The 20963-nt window shown below is 39.5% G+C and overlaps 1 protein-coding gene across 1 annotated transcript in view; it reads right to left on the bottom strand.

Annotated features, from left to right (window-relative positions):
* Positions 1-3112: 3112 nt before the first annotated feature.
* The window catches only part of PIK3CB (phosphatidylinositol-4,5-bisphosphate 3-kinase catalytic subunit beta), a 145120-nt gene continuing 127269 nt past the window's right edge, over positions 3113-20963 (bottom strand). The window contains exons 17-21 of the mRNA XM_081800808.1: positions 10849-11016; positions 9675-9798; positions 7982-8127; positions 5961-6093; positions 3113-5588 (exon numbers count right to left, since the gene is read on the bottom strand). Coding sequence (XP_081656934.1) covers positions 5451-5588; positions 5961-6093; positions 7982-8127; positions 9675-9798; positions 10849-11016 — 709 coding nt within the window. The 3' untranslated portion in view covers positions 3113-5450. The remainder of the gene's footprint in view (positions 5589-5960; positions 6094-7981; positions 8128-9674; positions 9799-10848; positions 11017-20963) is intronic.

Genomic DNA, 20963 nt, shown 5'->3' on the forward strand with positions numbered 1-20963 from the left:
CTTGTTAAAGCTTTATTAAAATACAGGTTGCTGGATTCCATCTCTAGTGGTTCTGATTCAGTAGGTCTTGCAGAGGGGAGGGGAGGTCCTCAAGAATTTGTAGTTCCCAGGAGATGCTAATAATCCTACTTAGGGGACCATATTTGGAAAACCACTGCTATAGATTAGCAACAATGAAACTTAAAATCACTTACCCAGAATTCTAACAAAAGATATACAAGACTCTACACAGAAAACTATAAATCATTGTGCACATAAATTAAAGAGGATCTAAATGAAGGTTACTCCATTGTCATAGATTGGAAGAGTCAATATTCTTAAGATGTGAATTTGCTTCAACCTAATCTATTATGCAATTTCACTAAAAATTTCCACAGGTTTCTTTTTGTGGATCAACAAGCAGATTCTGAAATGTGTATTGAGGCATCATTGATAATTGTGAGGAAAGAGCATTAACACTTAAGACCGAGTCCCTGAGTTTGAATGCTGCCTCTTACTTTGTGACTAAGGACAAATTATTTAACCTTCTAAGCCTCAGATTTCTCATCTGTAAAGTGGGGAAGGACACTTGCACCTATACATAAGGTTGCTATAGAGATTAAATATGTAACAGTTTAGATGCATTCCTAGTACACACCAAACGCTATGTATGAATATGATAAATTAACTTAAAAAATAAAAATAGGGAGGTAAAATCTATTGGATATCTTCTAGAGTCCAGAAGCAGACTCCTGTGTATATGGACACCTGGTTTATGACAAAGGTGGGTCTATAGAACAGTGGTCAAAGGATCCCAATAAAAGATACTAGGACAATTTGATGCCCATATAGGAAAAAACACTTCACACTATTTATAAAAAGCAATTCCAGGTACATTACAGATCTAAATGGAATAGGTTTTTTTTTAAAAGGAGCTTTTAGAGAATAATCCAGGAGAGTATCTTCATGACCTTAGGGTAGAGAAAAATATCTTAAATACTACACAAGGGATATTAACCATAAAAGAAAATGATAAATTTCACATTAAAATTAAGACCGTGTGTTATGAGAATGAGAAAGTCACACACTGGGTGGAAAAGATATTTTCAACACGTGACTGACAAAAGGCTTGTACACACAATACATAATTTCACATAACAAAAAACAAAAAGCAGTATTAAAAACAAAACCCTCCTCAGAACAAAAAAACCCAAATGGCAGGTATCCAAATAAATACATGGACAAAGGACTTAAGAAGGCACGTCACAAAGCAGAAAACTGAAATGAACAAAAACATGAAAAGGCAATTTAATCTCATTACTAATTAAAAAATGCAAATTTTTTCACCTCACACATCAGAATGACTAAAGTTTTTAAAATGTTGGCTAACTGGGTACTGGTGAAAATATGGAGTGACAAGAGTTAAGTATTGGAGGAAGAGTAAGTTGGCACAACCACTTATTTTAGCATTACTTAGTCAAAATAAAGATATGCATAATCCTATGACCAATTAATTTTAATCTTAAGTATATACATCCAAGGAAATATATACATCTGTGAATCAGCAGATAAATTATAATCATCATAGCAGCATTTATTTGTAATAGCCTCAAAACTAGAAACTACATGTATGTGTTCCAACAGTAGAAAGGATACATAAATCATAGGATCTCCGTAAGACAGAATATTGTGTGGTGATGATAATGATGCCACCACATGGCTGAATCTTTTAAAGACATAATGTTGAGCAAAAGAAGCCTGACCCATAACTGTAAAGTAAGGAAATAAGATGATTGCCATCAAAGAAGAGACAGTGATTACGCTGGCAGAGAGGAGGGAGTCCTGACCAGAAAGGGGAACTGGTGGGGCTTCTGAAGTGTTGGCAATGTTCCTTCTGGACCTATGCGATGGTTTTCTGCATGTCTGCTCTAGAGTATTTGCTAAGCCTGTTTATATGCCTTATTGTTTTATATACTTTATGTGCCATTTCTCACAATATAAAAAAGTTGGGAGTTTCAAAGGGCAGACTTTTCTGAGTGTTGAACCCAGGCTTTACTCAGAGTGGAAAGGAACCCTGAGTTCCAAAAATACATTAGTTACACATTTTAGAGCAGGAATAGCCCAGAAGGTGATGTCAGACACTTTTTCCATCATCAGACAAGGGGATAAAACTGCCGCAGTGAGAGAGGAAGAGGCTCCAGGATGACATGACTAAAGTTTAGATCCTGTCTGGATCCCTGAGAAGTGCAGCATTCTGGAGTGGAGGAAGGGGAAGAGGCAGAGGCAAAGAAATAACTGTTGAGCCTGTTAGTGCCCATGGGCCCCGTTTTTCCTCCCCTCCAAGCCTTTCTAACATGCTGTACCTTCCTTAGTCTTACCTATCACCCCTTCACCTAGCTTCTATCTGTCCTTGAAGACTCAGCCCAGAGGCCCTCTGCTCCAAGAAACCCTAGCACTTGCCCCCTCCTTTTTGAAAAGCTGCCCATTCCCAACAGTCAGGGTCACATGGCATGGTCCCTCTCTGCTCTCCACCCCATGGACCAGTCTTTTACCTTCTGTACACAAGTGACCTCTGCATTACAGGGTGCCTGACTGGTCTGGTGCTAATAGGGCTATGGGCTGGACAAGGCAGAACTGAGAAGACACTGCAGACCTTCTCAGACAGGAGGTAGGGATAGAGCTCTGGAAGGGGCTTTCCTTCCCTGAGATTCCTTTTAGTGGCTTTCAAGTGGGGGAAGCAGGGAAAGGAAGGAGTTTGCCTCTGAACTGGGACTCAGCCTATGTTCTCATTCAAGGTCTTAACCTAGCCTCTCCCCACCACACAGAAATGAGTAGGGCAGTTATTATCAGTCCCACTTTACAAACTAGGATGCTCAGACCCTGAGAAATAAAATATCTTACTCACGGGTCACAGAGGAAGAACTGGATTGCAAATACTCGTCTCTGCAGCCCAGTGTCTGCCTATAGACATATGAGGTTAATACTCAGGAATTACTTGTTCAACAAAGGCATCCTTTGTCTACCCAGACCCAGGCAGACACAGAGGCTGCCCTCAAGTATGGAAATGCATAGGGTTTCCAAAACACTGTTTTGGATAAACTTGGGAAAGGACCAAAAGACAAGGAGCCAAGTGTTTTGGGCTAAGATTTATTGTTGACCAGAGCACTTAACAGCCAAGGTACTAGATAACCAGCCCCCATGCAACAAGCTCATCCTGCAGCCCAGACCTTTAGACTGCTTTCCTCTGCCTTCTACCTCCTCTTCTCTGGCTCTGCCAGAACCTGAGAATCAGAAATATGCAATTCAGTAAGTATGTAAGGAGCACCTGTTAGGAGTGGTCAGCAGCTACAGAGGCCTACTGTGTCACAGTGTCCTAGTTATCTTTGAGGGGCTTATGGCAGAGACCGTGGAGAGGAGTACAGGGCCATCCTGGGCTCAGGCCCAGGACTATCCAGGGAGGTTCATTTCCCTTTCTTACTCTTGACATTCACATTCACTGACTTGGCATATATTTACCAAGGCTCCCTAGGGGCTGAGGAGACTCCTCTAGAAATAGTGGTGCTGGCAATGTTCACCAGTCTCCAAACCCCTGACCTGCGAGACCTAGTGCATGTAAAGGTAGACTGCTATTGGACAAAGATCCTTGAACAAATCTATCCTTCCAGAGTCCTATTCCTAGAATTCTCACTGAGTCTGGACCAGCCCTGGGAATGGTCAGTTCAGAGGTCAATCTCCATCCTTAGCTGACTTATTTTCTAAGAAACTATGACTTGTTCTGAACATCTGCCCCATGGAAGAGAGCTACAAAGTGGCTATAGTCTGGCCTCGGCTTGGGTATTGAGTCACTGAAGGGGCATTCTCCCCAGTCTCAGGGTACCTCGAAAAGATATGAAAACTTGATGAGCTTCAGGCTCCGACCGAAGTCCAAGAGGCCTCCCACACTGCCTGCTGGGGCTGGGAAGCAGAGAGAGAAGTCAGAGAAGAGACTATGAGCCTCAGCCTACTTCTCAGATTGATTTATTTATTGACCATTTCTTAGAGTCTCAGTGCTGAGATCTAAAGGCCTGTGCTGTCCACAAAGAAGCAGCCCACACGTCCCAAGAGCAGCTGAAACCAGCTCACCCATTTATTTGACTGAGAACATGAAGGAAAACAACAAAATTAAACAATCTTTAATAAAATTCCTATAGAAAACTCAGTCACAGGGTAAATACTCGGTTCTCTTTCTCATGTCACTGAGGATTGAGAGCTCCCAAAAGTCTTTGGAGAAAAAGCAGTAGTTTTGCTGGATATTGCCAGTACTCAGAAAGAGCATCCATTTACACATTCAAACCAGTAGTTCTTATTGCACATGTTAACATTATTGGCCATCTAGCACCCTAAATGTATGGTACCTCAACAAATAAATTAAAGAATTCCATGTGGCATGAAACCATTTCAATCTGAACTAATATCCTTGAAAAAAATCACATTATTATAAGTTTTAATAAATACAGTAAGAACAGCTGGCATTTTACTAAAATACTGAATTTTAGGTCTGGAGAGGATTCCATAAATAGTTTCTTTTCATTTGCTTTCTGTCTTGGATGCGTTTGCTCAAGTATTATGCTCTATGAAGTGAACTCTTTCATAGATACCATGTAAAAACTGAAATTACTATGTGCCTCACTACAGAAGCAACTGGAAGAACTGGATCTCATATAGTTAACTAAAAAAGTAACTTAGGGAAAAGCTCTGCTTTTTGTAAAACTTAAAAACACAGACGGAAAAAAACAAAGAAATGTCTTTTTATATAGAACTCCCACTAGAAATTTTATAAATATATATGCAGCATATATATTATATTTGCCTCACGAGTAGATTTTCACCAAGTCTGGTAGGAATGATGCTGTCATAGTAGATAAATATCAACAAAAGAGTTAATCTTTCCACAGCTTTCAAGATTTCCTTTGAAAAATAACCATAATTTCAAATTATGTTATAATTTATAGTTGATGTAATTTAAAAAGGGAAGAAAGATACCTTTCTTTTAAGCCTCATTTGGAAAGTAAGAACAACTACCAGTCCCCAGGTGTGGATAAGTTGGCTGAGTGATAACACTTGGTCACAATACAAAAAGAAGTATTTACACCTTTCTGGAAAAGTACCAAATACTTAAAAAAAAAGAAGAAGAAGAAGAAGACAGAAAATAATCTCTAGTAGCATTCTTCGGCGTGCAAAGTCAGCAGGAAATGATTATCCATTATGTTGGGAGTTTTCATGATGAATCTTGGAAGCATTCAATAAAGCAGAGGGTGATCATCGGGGATTGTTCAGATTAGGTTCTGTGGGATGCCTTGTTCTTAATTTAACTGAGTTCCAGGATTTCATTCCCTTTATAACATCTCTGGCAGGGTCATGTTCAATTTAGTGCAAGTGCAAACTGACAACTAAACAAAACCAACAAATACATTAGGAGCAAAGGCTGATCATTAAGATCTGTAGTCTTTCCGAACTGTGTGGGCCATCCAGTTCACTTTAGTAGTCCAGCTTTCCCTGAGTGCCTCATCAAATTTTTGCTTAAATTGCTTGAGTGCTTCTTCTTCACTCTTCCCTAAGGCAAGAGAGTCCTAAAAATGAAAGGGAAAAAAATCTGATTTTATATATCCTCCACAGTGACATGCAAATGTCAAAATCTCAGCCATGCCTCCCCAGCCACCATTAAGCTGTGTGTCTCGTGTTCTTATTTAAATGCCTTTTGCAGGATAGAAAATGACAAAAGGTAGGGTGATAATATAATCTCTGCCAAAGGGTTTTTGAAGATGAAATTTATGATTACTGCAAGACAATTACTCAGCTGCTTGTCACTACCACTCCTGGGTAAGAATAGTCTAACAGGAAATGGCTTTGTTCCATTCCCTTTGAACATCTGAATGAAATAGGTAGGTATAGCTGAGCTTCATGCCTACAAAGTCCAATATACAAAGAAAAGGGGTTTGTACCTTAAGATACTGTATATCCTTGACTGATGTGAGCTCAGGAAGCCCTGCAGTCAACATCAGTGCAAAAAGAGTGATGAAGAGATTCCCGTGCCGTCGTAAAATCAGATATGCATCCTCACAACACTGGCGGAAGCTTCAGTTGATGCAACAAATCACAAGAACATGATATCAGAGAAGAGAGCAATTTCACAAAAGAAAACAAGACAGACATATCTAAACTTTCTGTAAGAGCTGGAAAATTTCTCCTGAACTAAAAGTTCATTTCTGATTTTTAAAACTCTTTAAAAATTGTTCCAGGGGCGCCTGGGTGGCTCAGTCATTAAGCGTCTGCCTTCAGCTCGGGTCATGATCCCAGGGTCCTGGGATCGAGCCCCACATCAGGCTCCCTGCCCGGCAGGAAGCCTGCTTCTCCCTCTCCCACTCCCCCTGCTTGTATCCCCTCTCTCGCTGTCTGTCAAAAAATAAATAAAATCTTTAAAAAAAAATTAAAAATAAAAATAAAAATTGTTCCAAAAATAAAATTTACATAGGCTAAATCTAGCTGTCTAAAATCACACACACTGGGCACCTGGGTGGCTCAGCTGGTTAAGCGACTGCCTTCTGCTCAGGTCATGATCCCAGAGTCCTGGGATCGAGTCCCGCATCGGGTTCCCAGCTCGGCGGGGAGCCTGCTTCTCCCTCTGACCCTCTCCCCTCTCATGCTGTTTCTCTCTCAAATAAATAAATAAATAAATATCTTTTAAAAATAAATAAAATAAACACACACTAAACTGAAATTCTAAGAAAAGGCTATTTTTTTTTTTAAAGATTTTATTTATTTATTTGAGAGAGAGAATGAGAGAGAGAGAGAGCACATGAGACGGGGGAGGGTCAGAGGGAGAAGCAGACTCCCTGCTGAGCAGGGAGCCCGATGCGGGACTCGATCCCGGGACTCCAGGATCATGACCTGAGCTGAAGGCAGTCGCTCAACGAACTGAGCCACCCAGGTGCCCTAAGAAAAGGCTATTTAACACTTACTCTGTGCTTTTTAATTCTGAGACCCAAAAACTAGTTCTAAAACAAGTGGTAATTTATAATTCATGAGGACTTCTGAACATATTTGCAGATTCTAGATTTGTAGTCTAACTCCAGAGACTAATTTCTTTGGTTTCCCCCCAAGTCAGTATCGATGCTTTTGCACTGCACCTCCATTATCATCTTGCTTTCCCTCTCTCTCCTCTTAAAGATATTCAAGAGGACCATCCAATGCTATCTCCCTAATTTTGCCAAAAGGAAAAATGAACACCCAGAGGTATATTCTGCAGAAACTCAGGCAGAACTAGGAATGGTTAACAGCAATCATTTGGCAAGCATATAGTATGAATTGGTCACATAATACAACAACTCTAATTATAATAGCTCTAAATTTTCAAAAAAATTTTATTTTAGAGAGAGACAGCGAGCTTGGGGAGGGGCAGAGAGAGGAGGAGAGGAGCAGACTCCTCGCTGAGCATGGAGCCCCTGACATGGGGATTGAGCCCACAAAACTGAGATCATGACCTGAGCCAAAATCAAGAGTCAGAGGCTTAACTGACTGAGCCACCCAGGTGCTCCAAAATAGCCCTAAAATTTAACTATTTTTGTCCCTATTTTAAGATGAAGAAACAAACAAGAAGACAAGTAATGTGCTTGGAAACCTACAAGTAGTGAGGACTAGATCAGAGATTACAAAGTTCTGAACCCTGGCTCCCTTAGAATAACAGCAAAATGCCTGTCCCTCTCAGCATCTCATTATGAAAATGTCTTAAGACAGATAAAAAGTGGTGTGCTACTGGAATAAAACACAGTAATTTATTTCAAATTTCTAGATTCTGTTCCTCCTCTCTGAACCAGAACATGAATCTGACAGGCAAATTCCCCAAAAGCCCCCAGTTAGCAGACTATTTCCCTGATCTAAATATCTCAGCTAAGAAATGCTAGTCCAGCTAGTCAGATGAGAAAATGTCAGATATGTTTATCCTTGACATGAGGGCAATACTCACCGGCCAAACTTCTCTGTGTTTCCTGTTTTTCCTTGTTGAATCACATGAATGAAATCATAGGTAAGAATAAAAGGCACCCGTTCTCTTTTAATGCCAAATTTAGACTTGAAATTTCCAAGAATATGTCCAAAGTCAATGTGGAAGAGCTGGAAAACAAATGGGACTTAATTTCTCTTGTTTCCAAAGAGAAAGGTTTAAGATCTCAGCAGTCCTTGACCCCCACCACTACACTGATCCTCAACTGAGCCCTTTTCTCACTCTTTTTATTGACATACAGTTGATACACAATATTGTATTAGTTTCAGGTGTACAGCATAGTGATTTGATAATTACATACATTACAAAATGTTCATTAGCCCTTTTCTCTTTTCTCTGGGAACTCACCTCCCCGACACTCAGGGAGGACCCTGTTAGGGCTGCCTTATGGCCCTAGTCTCAGACCTTCCCAGGGGACATGGGGTAGAGTGACACAAAGCACTCAGCTCGTGGCCCCACCGATGAGCTTCCCTCCGCCCTATGCCCTTTTCTCTTTTCAAAGGCTATTGGGTCACTTGGGAAGAGTGTTTAAATAACACTCGTAGATCTTTTATACTCAATAATAACCCAGACCTGATATTAAACTGCATTTACCCAGTGGGAAACACAAATCTTAGAAAGTAAAAGTAAAAAAAAAAAGAAACAAAAAACAAAAAGAAAAATGCATCCAAATAATAAACATGTCTGATTTTAAAAAGTCAAATAGTTCTACATATCAAACTATTTTGGTCAATATTTCTACATACGGAAACAAAAAAGAAAGTACAGTCTTGTCCCAGCAGCCCCCTCAACACCCTGAGTGCTACTACTATTTACTATTTAGAGGTAACTTCTCCCCACTCTTTCATGGGTTTTTCCTCCATTTTTTTTAAAATGGTATGTTTATACTTATTTTTTACCTCCTAGTTTTGAAGTAAATTATGGAAGGTAAAGACTCAGTACTTTGTGCTAATGTAATACTATACAATGAGGCACAGTATATTATAATTTCTGGTTAAATCAATACTCAGTGGGTTTACACTGTTCAGGCTATGTAAATACATTTCAAAGCTAAGCTATGTGCCAATAGTACACTATGACTACATTTCCTTTTATGCCCATCTTCTTCCTTGACAAAGCTTTTTTTCCCTTGGCTTAGTGTCCTAGGATCCTCTTCATTAATTCTTCCCCAAATCTTTTTTTTTTTTTTTTTAAGATTGATTTATTCATTTGAGAGACAGAGTCTGGGGTAGAGGGGCAGAGGAGAAGGAGAGAGAGTCCCAAGCAGACTCCCCGCTGAGTGCAGGGCCTGAAGTGGGACTTAATCCCACGACCCTAAGACCACGGCCTGAGGTGAAACCAAGAGTCAGACGCTCAACCAACTTGCACCCTCCAGGTGCCCCTTTCCCCAAATCTTATATTGAAAGAATATGTCATTTTAAACAACTGCAATAACTTCTCAAACATTAGATAAGTGCTTATCACCTAACTTCAAGCAAACAAACCAATGAATATATGAAGCAGATGGTATGTGAAACAAGGGATGGGAAATAAAAGGAAAGCACAAGACACGACTCCAAGAATCACTAAAGAATCTGCCTGAATTGCACAAGAGATTGTGCTGTATGTAAGCAATAGCATCACTGAGGCCCTTGGCAGACTCTGGGGAGCAGCTCACCTGGCCGGTTTTTTTGACCATGATGTTGTCACTGTGTCTATCACCAATCCCAAGGACATAAGAAGCTACACAGTAGCCGGCACAGGACAAGGTAAACTCCTCAATGGCTCGGTCTAGGTCATCCCTGAAAAAAGAGAAATTAATTAATTAATTTAAAAAAGAAGCAACAAAGGTTTTCAGTCTCCAAAAGTATAGGATGAGACCCAATTCACACTTCTGCTTCCTTTTTAATTGTGAGTAGAAAGGCAACACAGAGCTGCCAAAACCCTATGAGCAGAACATTCTGGATCAGCCAAGAGAGGGAGGGTGAACACTGCAGAAGCAGGGCAGCAAGGAGTCAGCAGGAAGACTCAAAGACATCAGATAAATGGACCTCAGCCATTCAAACTGCTGTGTCCTGGGGACTGAGCTTCACTGGTGTTGGGAGTAAGTTCAACTGCATAATAATAAGAGGAGATCATCAGCTTTGCTGGCTGATGCTGGGCTTTAGAACATTTTTTGGTCAGTTTTGACCTAACACTACAATTCCATATTTAAGAGTTAAGTATTACAGTTTCAACACTTAAAATCACTGACTTAAATTAGAAGTTAGTAATACAGACCCTTTAGAGACAAGGTCTGAAGACTGAAATCTGAAAACTAATTCTCCAAGTCCTTCTGTTTTGCCAAAGATCAAATATAAATCCGACTTTTAAGTCTTTAGCCAAAAATACTTGCAGTGTTTTCTCCTCACTGTGAAATTCCTTAATTATCTATGATTAGGGCTTTCCCAACATAGTAACCATTAATAACACAATTCCCAGCCCTGTGTTTTTTTTAATTTGGAGCAATCACAGTCTACAAACTCATTTACTTCTATTGTAAAAATCTACTGAAAACTTACTAGGTTCATATATTCATGTAATTACAGAAGTTGACACATTCAAAAAATCATTTTAAAAATTCATAAATTCTAAGATTGTACCTCCTACAAGGCTCTGAATTTGATCTAGATAAAGCAGAATTTAATGCTCCATCTGTGAGACTTTAGGAAGGCCTATTTGTCATTCTGACCTAACCTGAAATAAAGCAATAAATAACACTAACATTTCCTCTAGGACACTGATGATTCTACTTGAAAGAACAGTTATTACTTGTTTGGCTGTTTGTTTAGAAGAATGATAAACAGACTAACCCAGAATTGTATTCTTTAAGCCAGTTCAGAAGGGCATCTTTGTTGAAGGCTGCTGCAGCAGCCACATTGCTACTGTTCAGCTGAATGTCAGCAATTGTTTCAGAGGTGCTCACAACTTCAATGAGGCCAGAGCGGTCTCCTGTCGCTAAACAGCCATAAGGCAGCATCCTGAAAGGGGAAAAAATGGGCATAGTCACATGTATATGTTATCCATAAAATGAAACTTTCACAGAGTGAGTTTCTTCTTTGATTTTTTTTTTTTTTATATTTTATTTATTTGACAGAGAGAGACACAGCGAGAGAGGGAACACAAGCAGGGGGAGTGGGAGAGGGAGAAGCAGGCTTCCCGCTGAGCAGGGAGTCCAATGTGGGGCTCGATCCCAGGACCCTGGGATCATGACCTGAGCCGAAGGCAGACGCCTAACGACTGAGCCACCCAGGCGCCCCTCTTCTTTGATTTTTAAAAAGTTTTATTACTATTGATACCCTTGCTATTTTTGTATTATTGTCATATGGAAAAATACAAGTTTTATTTTCTGTTGGGGGGTAAACCTCTTGGCCAACAGACGAAGTAGTTTACCAGAACTCCAATGTACCAGCCAAATGTGTAATTTGTTATCTAGTTATTCTGGTGAAATATTCTATTTGTTTGTGTAGATGGACAGAAGTGTATCAGATAAAAGAAAAGTCTTTTATTTTTATTCTAAATTTTGGAGAAGGGAACCACCCTTTATAGAGCACTTAATAGGTGCCACACAGCAGGCTGAGCACTTCACACATTACCTTGCTTAATGAATGGCAACTCCATCCTTCTAGCTGTTCAAGCCCACCATCTTACGGTCACCTTTGACTCTTTCTCTCACGACCAGCATTTACCTATCCTGAAAATATGTACTTAAGACTTCTCTGCCTCCCCTCTTCCTCCAGCTCCTACCCTAGACCAAGTTAGCATCAACCCTTACTCAATTCTTCAAGTTTCCTTACTAGTCTCCCTGCTTCCACATCATAGTCTGTTTTAAATGCAACAGCAATATAATCCATTTAAAAAGTATGCATATTATGTCACTCCCCCCCATCAAAATCTCTGCACTGGCTTCCCACCTTAGGGTGAAAGCCAACATGCTTGCCATAGCTCACAAGGCCCTTCACCTCTCCTCGTATCCTCCCCTTGTTCACTTTATTCCTACTACACTGGCTTCCTTGCTTTCCTCAAACGTATCAGGTACAACATTCCCTCACTCCATTTTCTCTGCCTAGAACATCTTTCCCCAAGACCTCTACTTGACTTACTCCCTTATTTCTTTGAAGTCTTTGCTGAAATGTTTCTGTCTCAGTGAGAAATTCCTGATAATCCTATTTAAAATTACAAAACTATCTGTGACACAACACTTGCTATCTCTTCCCTGTTTCAATTTTCCTCTATAGCCCTCAACACTATCCAGACATCATGTACATTTTATTTGTTTCTTTACTGTCTCTCTCTCCACCATTAGGATAGAAGTTCCACCAGGCAGGGCTGTTTTGTTCCCTGCTGTATCCTTAGTGCCTGAGAATGTGCCTGACACAAAGCAGACACTCAGTAAATATTTCTGAATGAACAAATTTAATAACAAAAATCCCTATAAGGTAAGTTCCCAGTTTTACAAATGAGAAACAAAAGTAATTTGCAAAAGGCCATACATTTAACTAACCATAAGATCTAAGATTTAAAACTAGGTCTGTGTGGCTCTAAAATTATCTTTTAAACCCAACAGTCTCTAGAGTCACTGACTATATAACAGGCCTCTCAGGCTGCTCTTGTGTAAAATAATTTTTGCTGAATTGATAGGTAGCATTTTGCTTTGAATTTCATTTATACGATCCCTAATGAAAATAAAAATTTTCTCATGTCTCTTTTAGTCATTTTAAGACGATTTTCTTTTATGACTTAGGTATTCACATTCTTTCCCTATTAGGGTTCTAAAATATTTTCCTTAGTAACTTATATTACTTCTTTAAATATTAACATTATCCTTTTCTTCCTTTGGTTGTAAATATTTTCTTCAGTTTTGTAAAAACTGTGTTATCCTTATAGCAACTCCAAACTAGAATGGGAAGTTCAAATGAAAGGTGACTACAGAAAATGTAATGGATGGGATTCCAGGACTCAACAAATACATGGGTAAAGCCATGTGCCATGCATTGTGTTTGCTGCCGGTGATACAGAAAGGAACAAACAAACAAACAAAAAAAGCAGTCCTTGCTCTCACTGAGCAGACAAGGCAGAAATGCACAATGTGCATGTGATCTTTGTACGAATGAGAACTGCCATGAGAACATGTCAAGAGTTAAGAAAGATCTCTATGAGGAGGAAGGACAGCAGGGCTGGAGGAAAATATAAGGAGCAATACAAAAGCAAGGTGAGGACAAGAAACAGTGCTGGAAAGACTATGCAGGGCCCTACAGGTCATGTAAGGACTTCTGTCATTCTCTTAAAGGCACTGAGAAAGCTTTGAAGGATTTTATGAAAGGTGTGTGTGTGTGTTGGTGCACGTGTGCATGCGCACGCGCGCCTGAGTTGGGAAAACGTATGAATGCATTACTGTAACAACCTAATAAAAGAGCCAAGTTTCATTAAATAATCCCTAAACTTCCATACAACCAAGAATTCAATTATATTTTATGCCTTTTTTAGGCACTTTCCTGGTTTAACTAAATAAGACTGGGAGTAGAACTGCCAAACTACATGCTGGCAGCCTGATACACCAATAGACTGATTTACATCTGCATTATTAATTTTTTTTCCTCCTTTTAAAAAGTTACCTTTCAGTAAGAAAGGTAGCTTGGAGCATGGAAGCTTTCCCAACATCCCTGTCCTTCTCGTGACACAACACATGTGAGGTAAACAGTGTATGGTTTAACTGCACTTTGGCTCACTTTCCTGCTTCTCCTCCCACCTCACTTGCAGCCAAACTGGGCAAAAATCCAACAACTTCCTCTTCAAAAGCATGCAATGATGAAAGCATTCAGTGTCTCAAGGATGAAACTCTCACAATGGGAAGGAAAAAACATCCTTGTCAGACAGACAGTTTGACAGAAGTCAAGCTGGGGGCAAACTCCTGGAGCCCTGACCATCTTACATGGGCCCGATTTGCACTCGATTTCCACACTTCTTATAAAGGCTGGAACAACAACTGGTAATGTTTCCCTTCCTTTCTCACACTCTCTGACACAAGGAGCAATTTGTTACCTTTCCACTAAACAGGAATTAAAATATAAATTCTACAGCAGAGGGGATGGCAGCCCCCATAACCCTACTCTCAATGGGTATATAGACAATTTTCTCTGGCCTTGATTCTGACTCATCGACCCAAATCAGAGTGGTACTCTAACTGGTATTCTAACTGGTTCCTGGATACCTGAGAGGACACAGGCCAGACCTCCTTCCAAAGGAGGAAAATATAATTCCTTTACCTAACGTTTGCATTGCTTCCATCTTCTTCCTTAATCCTTCCAAGATTACTATACCAGTGTCATTACAAAACTGTTCATTAGCACTCTTAAAAGGGAAGTAAATCCCATTAATGTAAGTCAGATGTAAAGTCACAATGAAGACAGCTGTCCAAAATTCAGGGGGTGGAAGAGGACTGTCAAAACTACTAAAGGTCAGATAGATTTACATATAGACAACCTATGAGACTTGACAGAAAAGGCTGAATACCTATTATCTGTTGACTGAATGAGGTCAGAGTGTTCTAACATAATGACGGCTTACAGATGTTCTAACTTAACATGAAAGATACCAATAGTATTTTTGAGACATCAGAGAAAAATGAAAATGAGAAATACACACTTTCATTCATGTTAACATGGCACTGTTACAAGTACTAAAATATTCTGGTCAAAGTAATAAAGTATAGAAGGTACCTGAAGATTCAAGATTGAAGTTAGCAGAGTGTATGCTACGCGACCGAGTTTAACCTTAACAGCTGGCCAAAAGAAAAACAATAGGAACACTGGAACACACATATTTATAGAAACAGTAAAACAAAGTTTGGTGAGAAAAAGGTATTCATTTAGAAATTAACCCTAAAGAATTAAAGTTCTACATATTTTAAAAACATGGGGTCAGAGTACACAAAGTCAGCAGAGATCTCACTGAACAGACAAGTTCCTTTTTGTTAAGACACTTGTTGCTTCCCATAAGAGAGACGCTAGGTTTATTTCTAGCACTCCCACATGTGGTTTCCTCCCTTTGCCTGAGGTCACAGTGAACTTCATTTGAAGCTAAATGTGCTTTACATTTGAATAGAATGGGTAAAATAAAAAAGCTAGAGAAAAGGATTGGGGTTTTTAATTCGGCTGATGGAACTGAGGCAAGCCAAAGGGACCCCATGAAAGTAAAAGCTGTTTTGTTCCTTTTGCTTTTTTTCCTGCTTCTATTCTTGCTAGGAACTGCACCTCTGCCCTACATTTGCCTTAATGCATTGTCCTCCTTGTAAGGGACAAAGTTAGTATCTTTGGAGTCTTCCAGCACAACAGGTAATATCTAAACCACTGGAGCTAAGCATCTCAAAGCCAAGACCCTGGCTTCAAGGAATAAGTAACTTATGATGGACACCTGGGCCTTGTCCTTATTCTAACTGGTTCCTGGATACCTGAGAGGACACAGGCCAGACCATCGTCCTCAATAAAACCCCCCAGACCCTAAACAAAGACGAGACTCATGCTTATTTCCTTTCCAAGTGTCCGGGACAGTCCATCTGTATCTGCTCTCCCTATATCTTTAATAAACTCTGCTTTCACCTACTGCTGACTCCTGGTAAATTTCTGTCCTGCATGAAGCCAAGGACCCTTTTGGCTGGTCCTGAGATCCACTCTGTGTCCCTGGACCTGGCTTGTAGGCATCAGAACTTTACTATTTAATTTTTTTTTTTGAGAGAGAGAGAGCAGGAGGAGGGGCGCGGCAGGCAGAGGGAGAGAAAGAATCTTAAGGAGGCTCCATGTCCAGCGCAGAGCCCGACACAGGGCTTGATCTCACAACTCTGAGATCATAACCTGAGCCAAAATCAAGAGTCGGGCGCTTAACCAACTGAGCCACCCAGGCTCCCCTGTAGGCATCAGAACTTTAAAGACAAAATTTTTAGCTCAGCCTTTCATAACTGAACATGACTCCTCATATGGTCTAAATCTGCTTTTAGCAAAGGAGACCACTTTGTAGCTTACGTGCTAACCTTGGAAAGAACCAATGAGTTACTAGCCTAAGCTTGGAAAGTCTCCCCTGTTTTTATGGGATAAATCAAGTAAAATCATTTTTGCAGGGGTTTACTTTATAGGAAAGGTCAGCAAACTTTTGGAGATTAAGCCAGATAGTAAATATTTTAGGCATTGCAGACTACTCAATTCTGCAGTTACAGCATAAAAGCAGTCACAGACAGTATGTAATCAAATGGGTTGTGGCTGTGTGCGAATAAAACTTTATATACAAACAGTGGGGGTTCCTGGGCGGGGGGGTGTAAACCAGATCCCTCTGGGTTTATGTTCCTCAGGTAGAGTTCACAATCATCCATTCCTCTTATCTATGCAGTATTGCCTATGTGTATGTGCTTGACTAAAAAACTTGCTACCTATTCCAAAATAATTCTACTTTTTACACAGTGGTATTAGAAATTCCTCCCAATTTAAAAGCAAAACTCTGTCTCTTATGGTGCTCAAAGGGTCCTTTTTAGATAATCTAAACTATAATCTCACTTCCTTATTTCAATCCCATCTATAAGTCCTATAAAAGTAACAATACCAAAAGCAAATTGCTCTTTATATCTCAACAGCATGGAAGGATCTAAGACTAGAAAACTCCTTCTTTAAAGAAAAAAAAAAATCAATGGAAAGTTACATATTTAGGGCACAACAATACTTTGATAAACAAAGGGTACTAGAGATGTCCTATCATGACTGCTTTCTTGCTTAGACTGGTAAAATGAAAAAATGACATCAAGTATATAGTCTGAAAGACCTGGATTTGAATCTGGCTCCTTCACTTAGTAATTCTGTAACCTTTGACAAATTGTTTAAAATCCCTTGAGCCTTAATTTTCTCATCTGTTAAAAAGAAGTAACATGGGGCGCCTGGGTGGCTCAGTCGTTAAGCATCTGCCTTCGGCTCAGGTCATGATCCCAGGGTCCTGAGATCAAGCCCCACATTGGCCTCCCTGCACAGCAGGAAGCCTGCTTCTCCCTCTCCCACCCCCACCCCCCCGCTTGTGTTCCTGCTCTCGCTCTCTGTCAAATAAATAAAATCTTAAAGAAAAAAAAAATGTAACACAATCTCATAACAGTTTTTTAAGTTACATGACATTACATATGTGAAGAACCTAATACAACATCTAGCTCAGTCAATACATAGCAAGTGTTTTAAGTTTAAAAAATCCTAAAATATATTTAGTAATGAAGAAAACAATTCAAGTTTCAAAAATTAATCAGAAAACACTTATAATCTTAAAGGGATAAAGTCAATCACAAGTAAAACTATTTACAGCAAACTTGTAGACTAAGCTGCTATAGATACTAAAACACACAAAAAAATGACAGGTAAAGTAAAAAAGGTTTCATAAATAGTTATGGTTAATAAAGAAAGAGAAGAACTCTGGGTCCCAGAAATAAGATTATTCATAGCACTGGCTGAGGAAGTTACTGACTTGGTTGACATTTTAATGTCCATGAGAAAAGAGATATGGTGTTGGGCCCATAAGAGACAGAATCTGGACCTGAGATCCTACACAAGGCTGGGGATCTGAAAGCGCTGTCAAGTGTATGAAAAAGGAACTAGAAAATGTCTGCTCACGGACCAGAAGATGTAGCATGAAAGTCTGCCATCTACCTTGGGCACTGGATTGGGCGGAGGAGGGGGGGGGGAGCGAGTTTCATGAAAATGCAAAAACTCAAGACTTCCTACATTCTCATGAAATCCAACTATAAACTACCTATGAAATCTGAGAACATAAAGGCAAAGAGTTAAAATAAAAACTGACTGTGTATAAAGACCTTGGGGAAGAGCACAAATTAAACTCAAATTCATTTTGGGAGGATAAAGGGCCCTCAGAGAAAACACAATCCACACCAAAAGGAATTTAAAACCAAATTTAATCAACTACACAAGAAAATGAAATTGGACAACGTAGAAGAGAAATTTAGTGAATTAGAAGACAAAATATAAGAAACTATAAAGAATGTCACCTAAAGATGGGAAATAGGTAAGACAGGTTAAGAGACATGCAGGACAGAACAGGAAAGTCCAACACACCTCTATTAGTTGCAGAAGACTATGAGAGTGAAAGAAATGCAATACTGAAAAATATGGTTACATTTCGTAAGCACTAAAAGAAAATGTTATTTCCTCTCATTGAAAAGACACAATGAGCATCAGGCTCCCTGCTCAGAAGCAGAGAGTCTGCTTCTCCCTCTGACCCTCCTCCCTCTCATGCTGTCTCTCATTCTCTCTCTCGCAAATAAATAAAATCTTAAAAAAAAAAAGGGGGTGCCTGGGTGGCTCAGTTGGTTAAGCGACTGCCTTCGGCTCAGGTCATGATCCTGGAGTCCCGGGATCGAGTCCCACATCACGCTCCCTGCTCAGAAGCAGGGAGTCTGCTTCTCCCTCTGACCCTCCTCCCTCTCATGCTCTCTGTCTCTCATTCTCTCTCTCGCAAATAAATAAAATCTTAAAAAAACAAAAAATTAAAAAAAAGAAAAGACACAATGAGAATGGAGGAGGAAAGATAAGAAGAAATCCATATACTAACAAAAACTGCAGAAACCAAAGGCAAAGAGAGATTTGTTTTCTGCAATGGGGGAAAAAAAAATACCATTTAGACTGACAGCAGACTTGTACAAAGTAACAAAGGTCAGAATACCACAGAATAACATCTTCAAGGTTTCTAAGGAAAGCAGCTGTAAATTTAGATTTTAAAATTCTATAACCAGGTGATGTCTGCAAAAACAGGGAGCTAAGGACCTCTGAAAATCCAGTCTTCCATAAAAGCAACGAGAACACTAGCAAAAAATTGTCAGAATCGACTATTTGAGTAATATGGAAAAACAAGAGTTGCAGCAATCAGGGGGTGTTTTTTGAAGAAAATGGCCAAATCTCAGTTATTTTACCATGACATAGTCCAATTTCCCACCTTCCCAGTTCTGCACTAGACTTGACAATGAACAGTCCACAATCACAGTGAATACAGTAATCCAGTACCCATTAGAGGGGGCAAAATGGGTTGGAACTCCTTTGGCCCCATTTCTGGAGCTGTCATTCTTCAAACTCTCTAGTGGTTCTCAGGGAGATCTCACTCACAATTCTATGTTTCTCTGATCTGAATCAGACCTCACCTACTGTGAACTGCCTTTTATTGGGGTGTTTTGAAAACAAAAAATCACAATCAACTAACACTGCAGCTATCTAAGGGTTAAGTAACAGTTGGGCAAATAACAGGCTAACCAAAAAACTTAAAGGAAAAACTTGGGGAGTAAGTGTCCACAGAGGACAGTGAAAAACTCCAACATAATCGTAGAAATCTACAAAACTATGTGCATAGATAGGGTTTTATGCATACCCAGAGGAGTATATAGCACAGCAAAGAATTTAGACGGTCATAGCTGTCACCTCTTTCTAACATTGAGACATTACACAAGTTAGGGCTAAGACACAGTTCTGAACTACCTGGCTGGCTGCTGAAGGAACTACCCTAACACATAGAGCCCCTCAGTAAAGAATGGAAGACTTATAGATTTCAGGGACTCAAGGAAACCTTGGTCAATTACTAGTTGAACCAATAAACTAACCAAGGACAGAAATCAGTAACCACATACAAGAAAGAATACAAACTTTACATAATTACTTCAGATAAATCACTAAATAAACAGACTGCAACAACACAAAACACTGAGGAACGATTAGAATCTGATTTTCAGAGCTGCCAAATTATTTAAAGTGTTCGGTTTCAACAAAAAAAATGTACGAGACACACAAAGAAACAATATTACCCATACGTAAGAAAAAAGCACCCTATAAAAAACGTCCCTGAGGAAGCCCAAATGCTAACATTTCAGACAAAACTTTTAAAATACTTTTTTTTTTAATAAAGATTTTATTTATTTTAGATAGAGAGGGCGTGTGTGCACAAGTGGAGGGAGGGACAGAGGGAGAGAATCTCCAAGCAAACTCCCTGATGAGCGTGGAGCTTGATCCCATGACCCATGACATCACATTTTAAAGGGCACCTGGGTGTCTCAGTCAGCTAAGTGTCCGACTCTTGATTTCAGCTCAGGTCATGATCTCAGGGTTGTGAGACTGAGCACCAAGTCTTGGACTCCATGCTATGCATGGAGCCTGCTTCCTGCTTAAGATTCTCTCTCTCACTCCTCTCCCTCTGCCCCTCCCCCCCCAACAAATAATAAAAATAAAACACCTGCTTTAAGTATGTTCAAAGAACTAAAAGAAACCATGTCTAAAGAACTAAAGTATGAAAATGATGAATCATCAAACAGAAACTATCAAGAGACAGAATTATTTAAATGACCCAAATAAAAATTATGCAGTTGGAAATTATAACTGAAATATAAAATTCACTAGAGGGACACAATAGCAGATTTGAGTAGCCCTAAGAAAAAATATGCAAACTTGAAGATAGGTCAAATATCCAATGAGAAGAACAAAAGAAAAAGAATGAAGAAAAATGAACACAACCAACAAGTACATAATGGTTGTGTCAGGAGAGAAAAAAAAAAGGCAAAAAGAATTATCTGAAAAGAGTAAAGCTGAAAACCTCTCAAGATTAATGAAAAAAACAAAATCTATACATCTAAGAGGCTCAAATGAATTCAAATTCAAATTAAGTCAAAGTCAAATCCCAGTAGGCCTGGATATATTATAATCAAACTGTCAAGATTCAAAAAAGAGAATCTTGAAAACAACAAGAGAGAGGTGATTCATCCCTTACAGAGACCACCCCCCAACCCCTGCCGAATTAACTGATTTCTTATCAGAAATCTTGGCGGCTAGAAAGCAGTGTGAGGACATACTAAAATGTGCTGAAAGACTGAAAACCGAGAATTCAATATCCAGTCTATTCTTCAAAAACAAAGGAG

This window comes from Leptonychotes weddellii, chromosome 1 (assembly GCF_054177405.1).
Source record: "Leptonychotes weddellii isolate Sample4059 chromosome 1, ASM5417740v2, whole genome shotgun sequence".
Taxonomy (NCBI): Eukaryota; Metazoa; Chordata; class Mammalia; order Carnivora; family Phocidae; genus Leptonychotes; species Leptonychotes weddellii.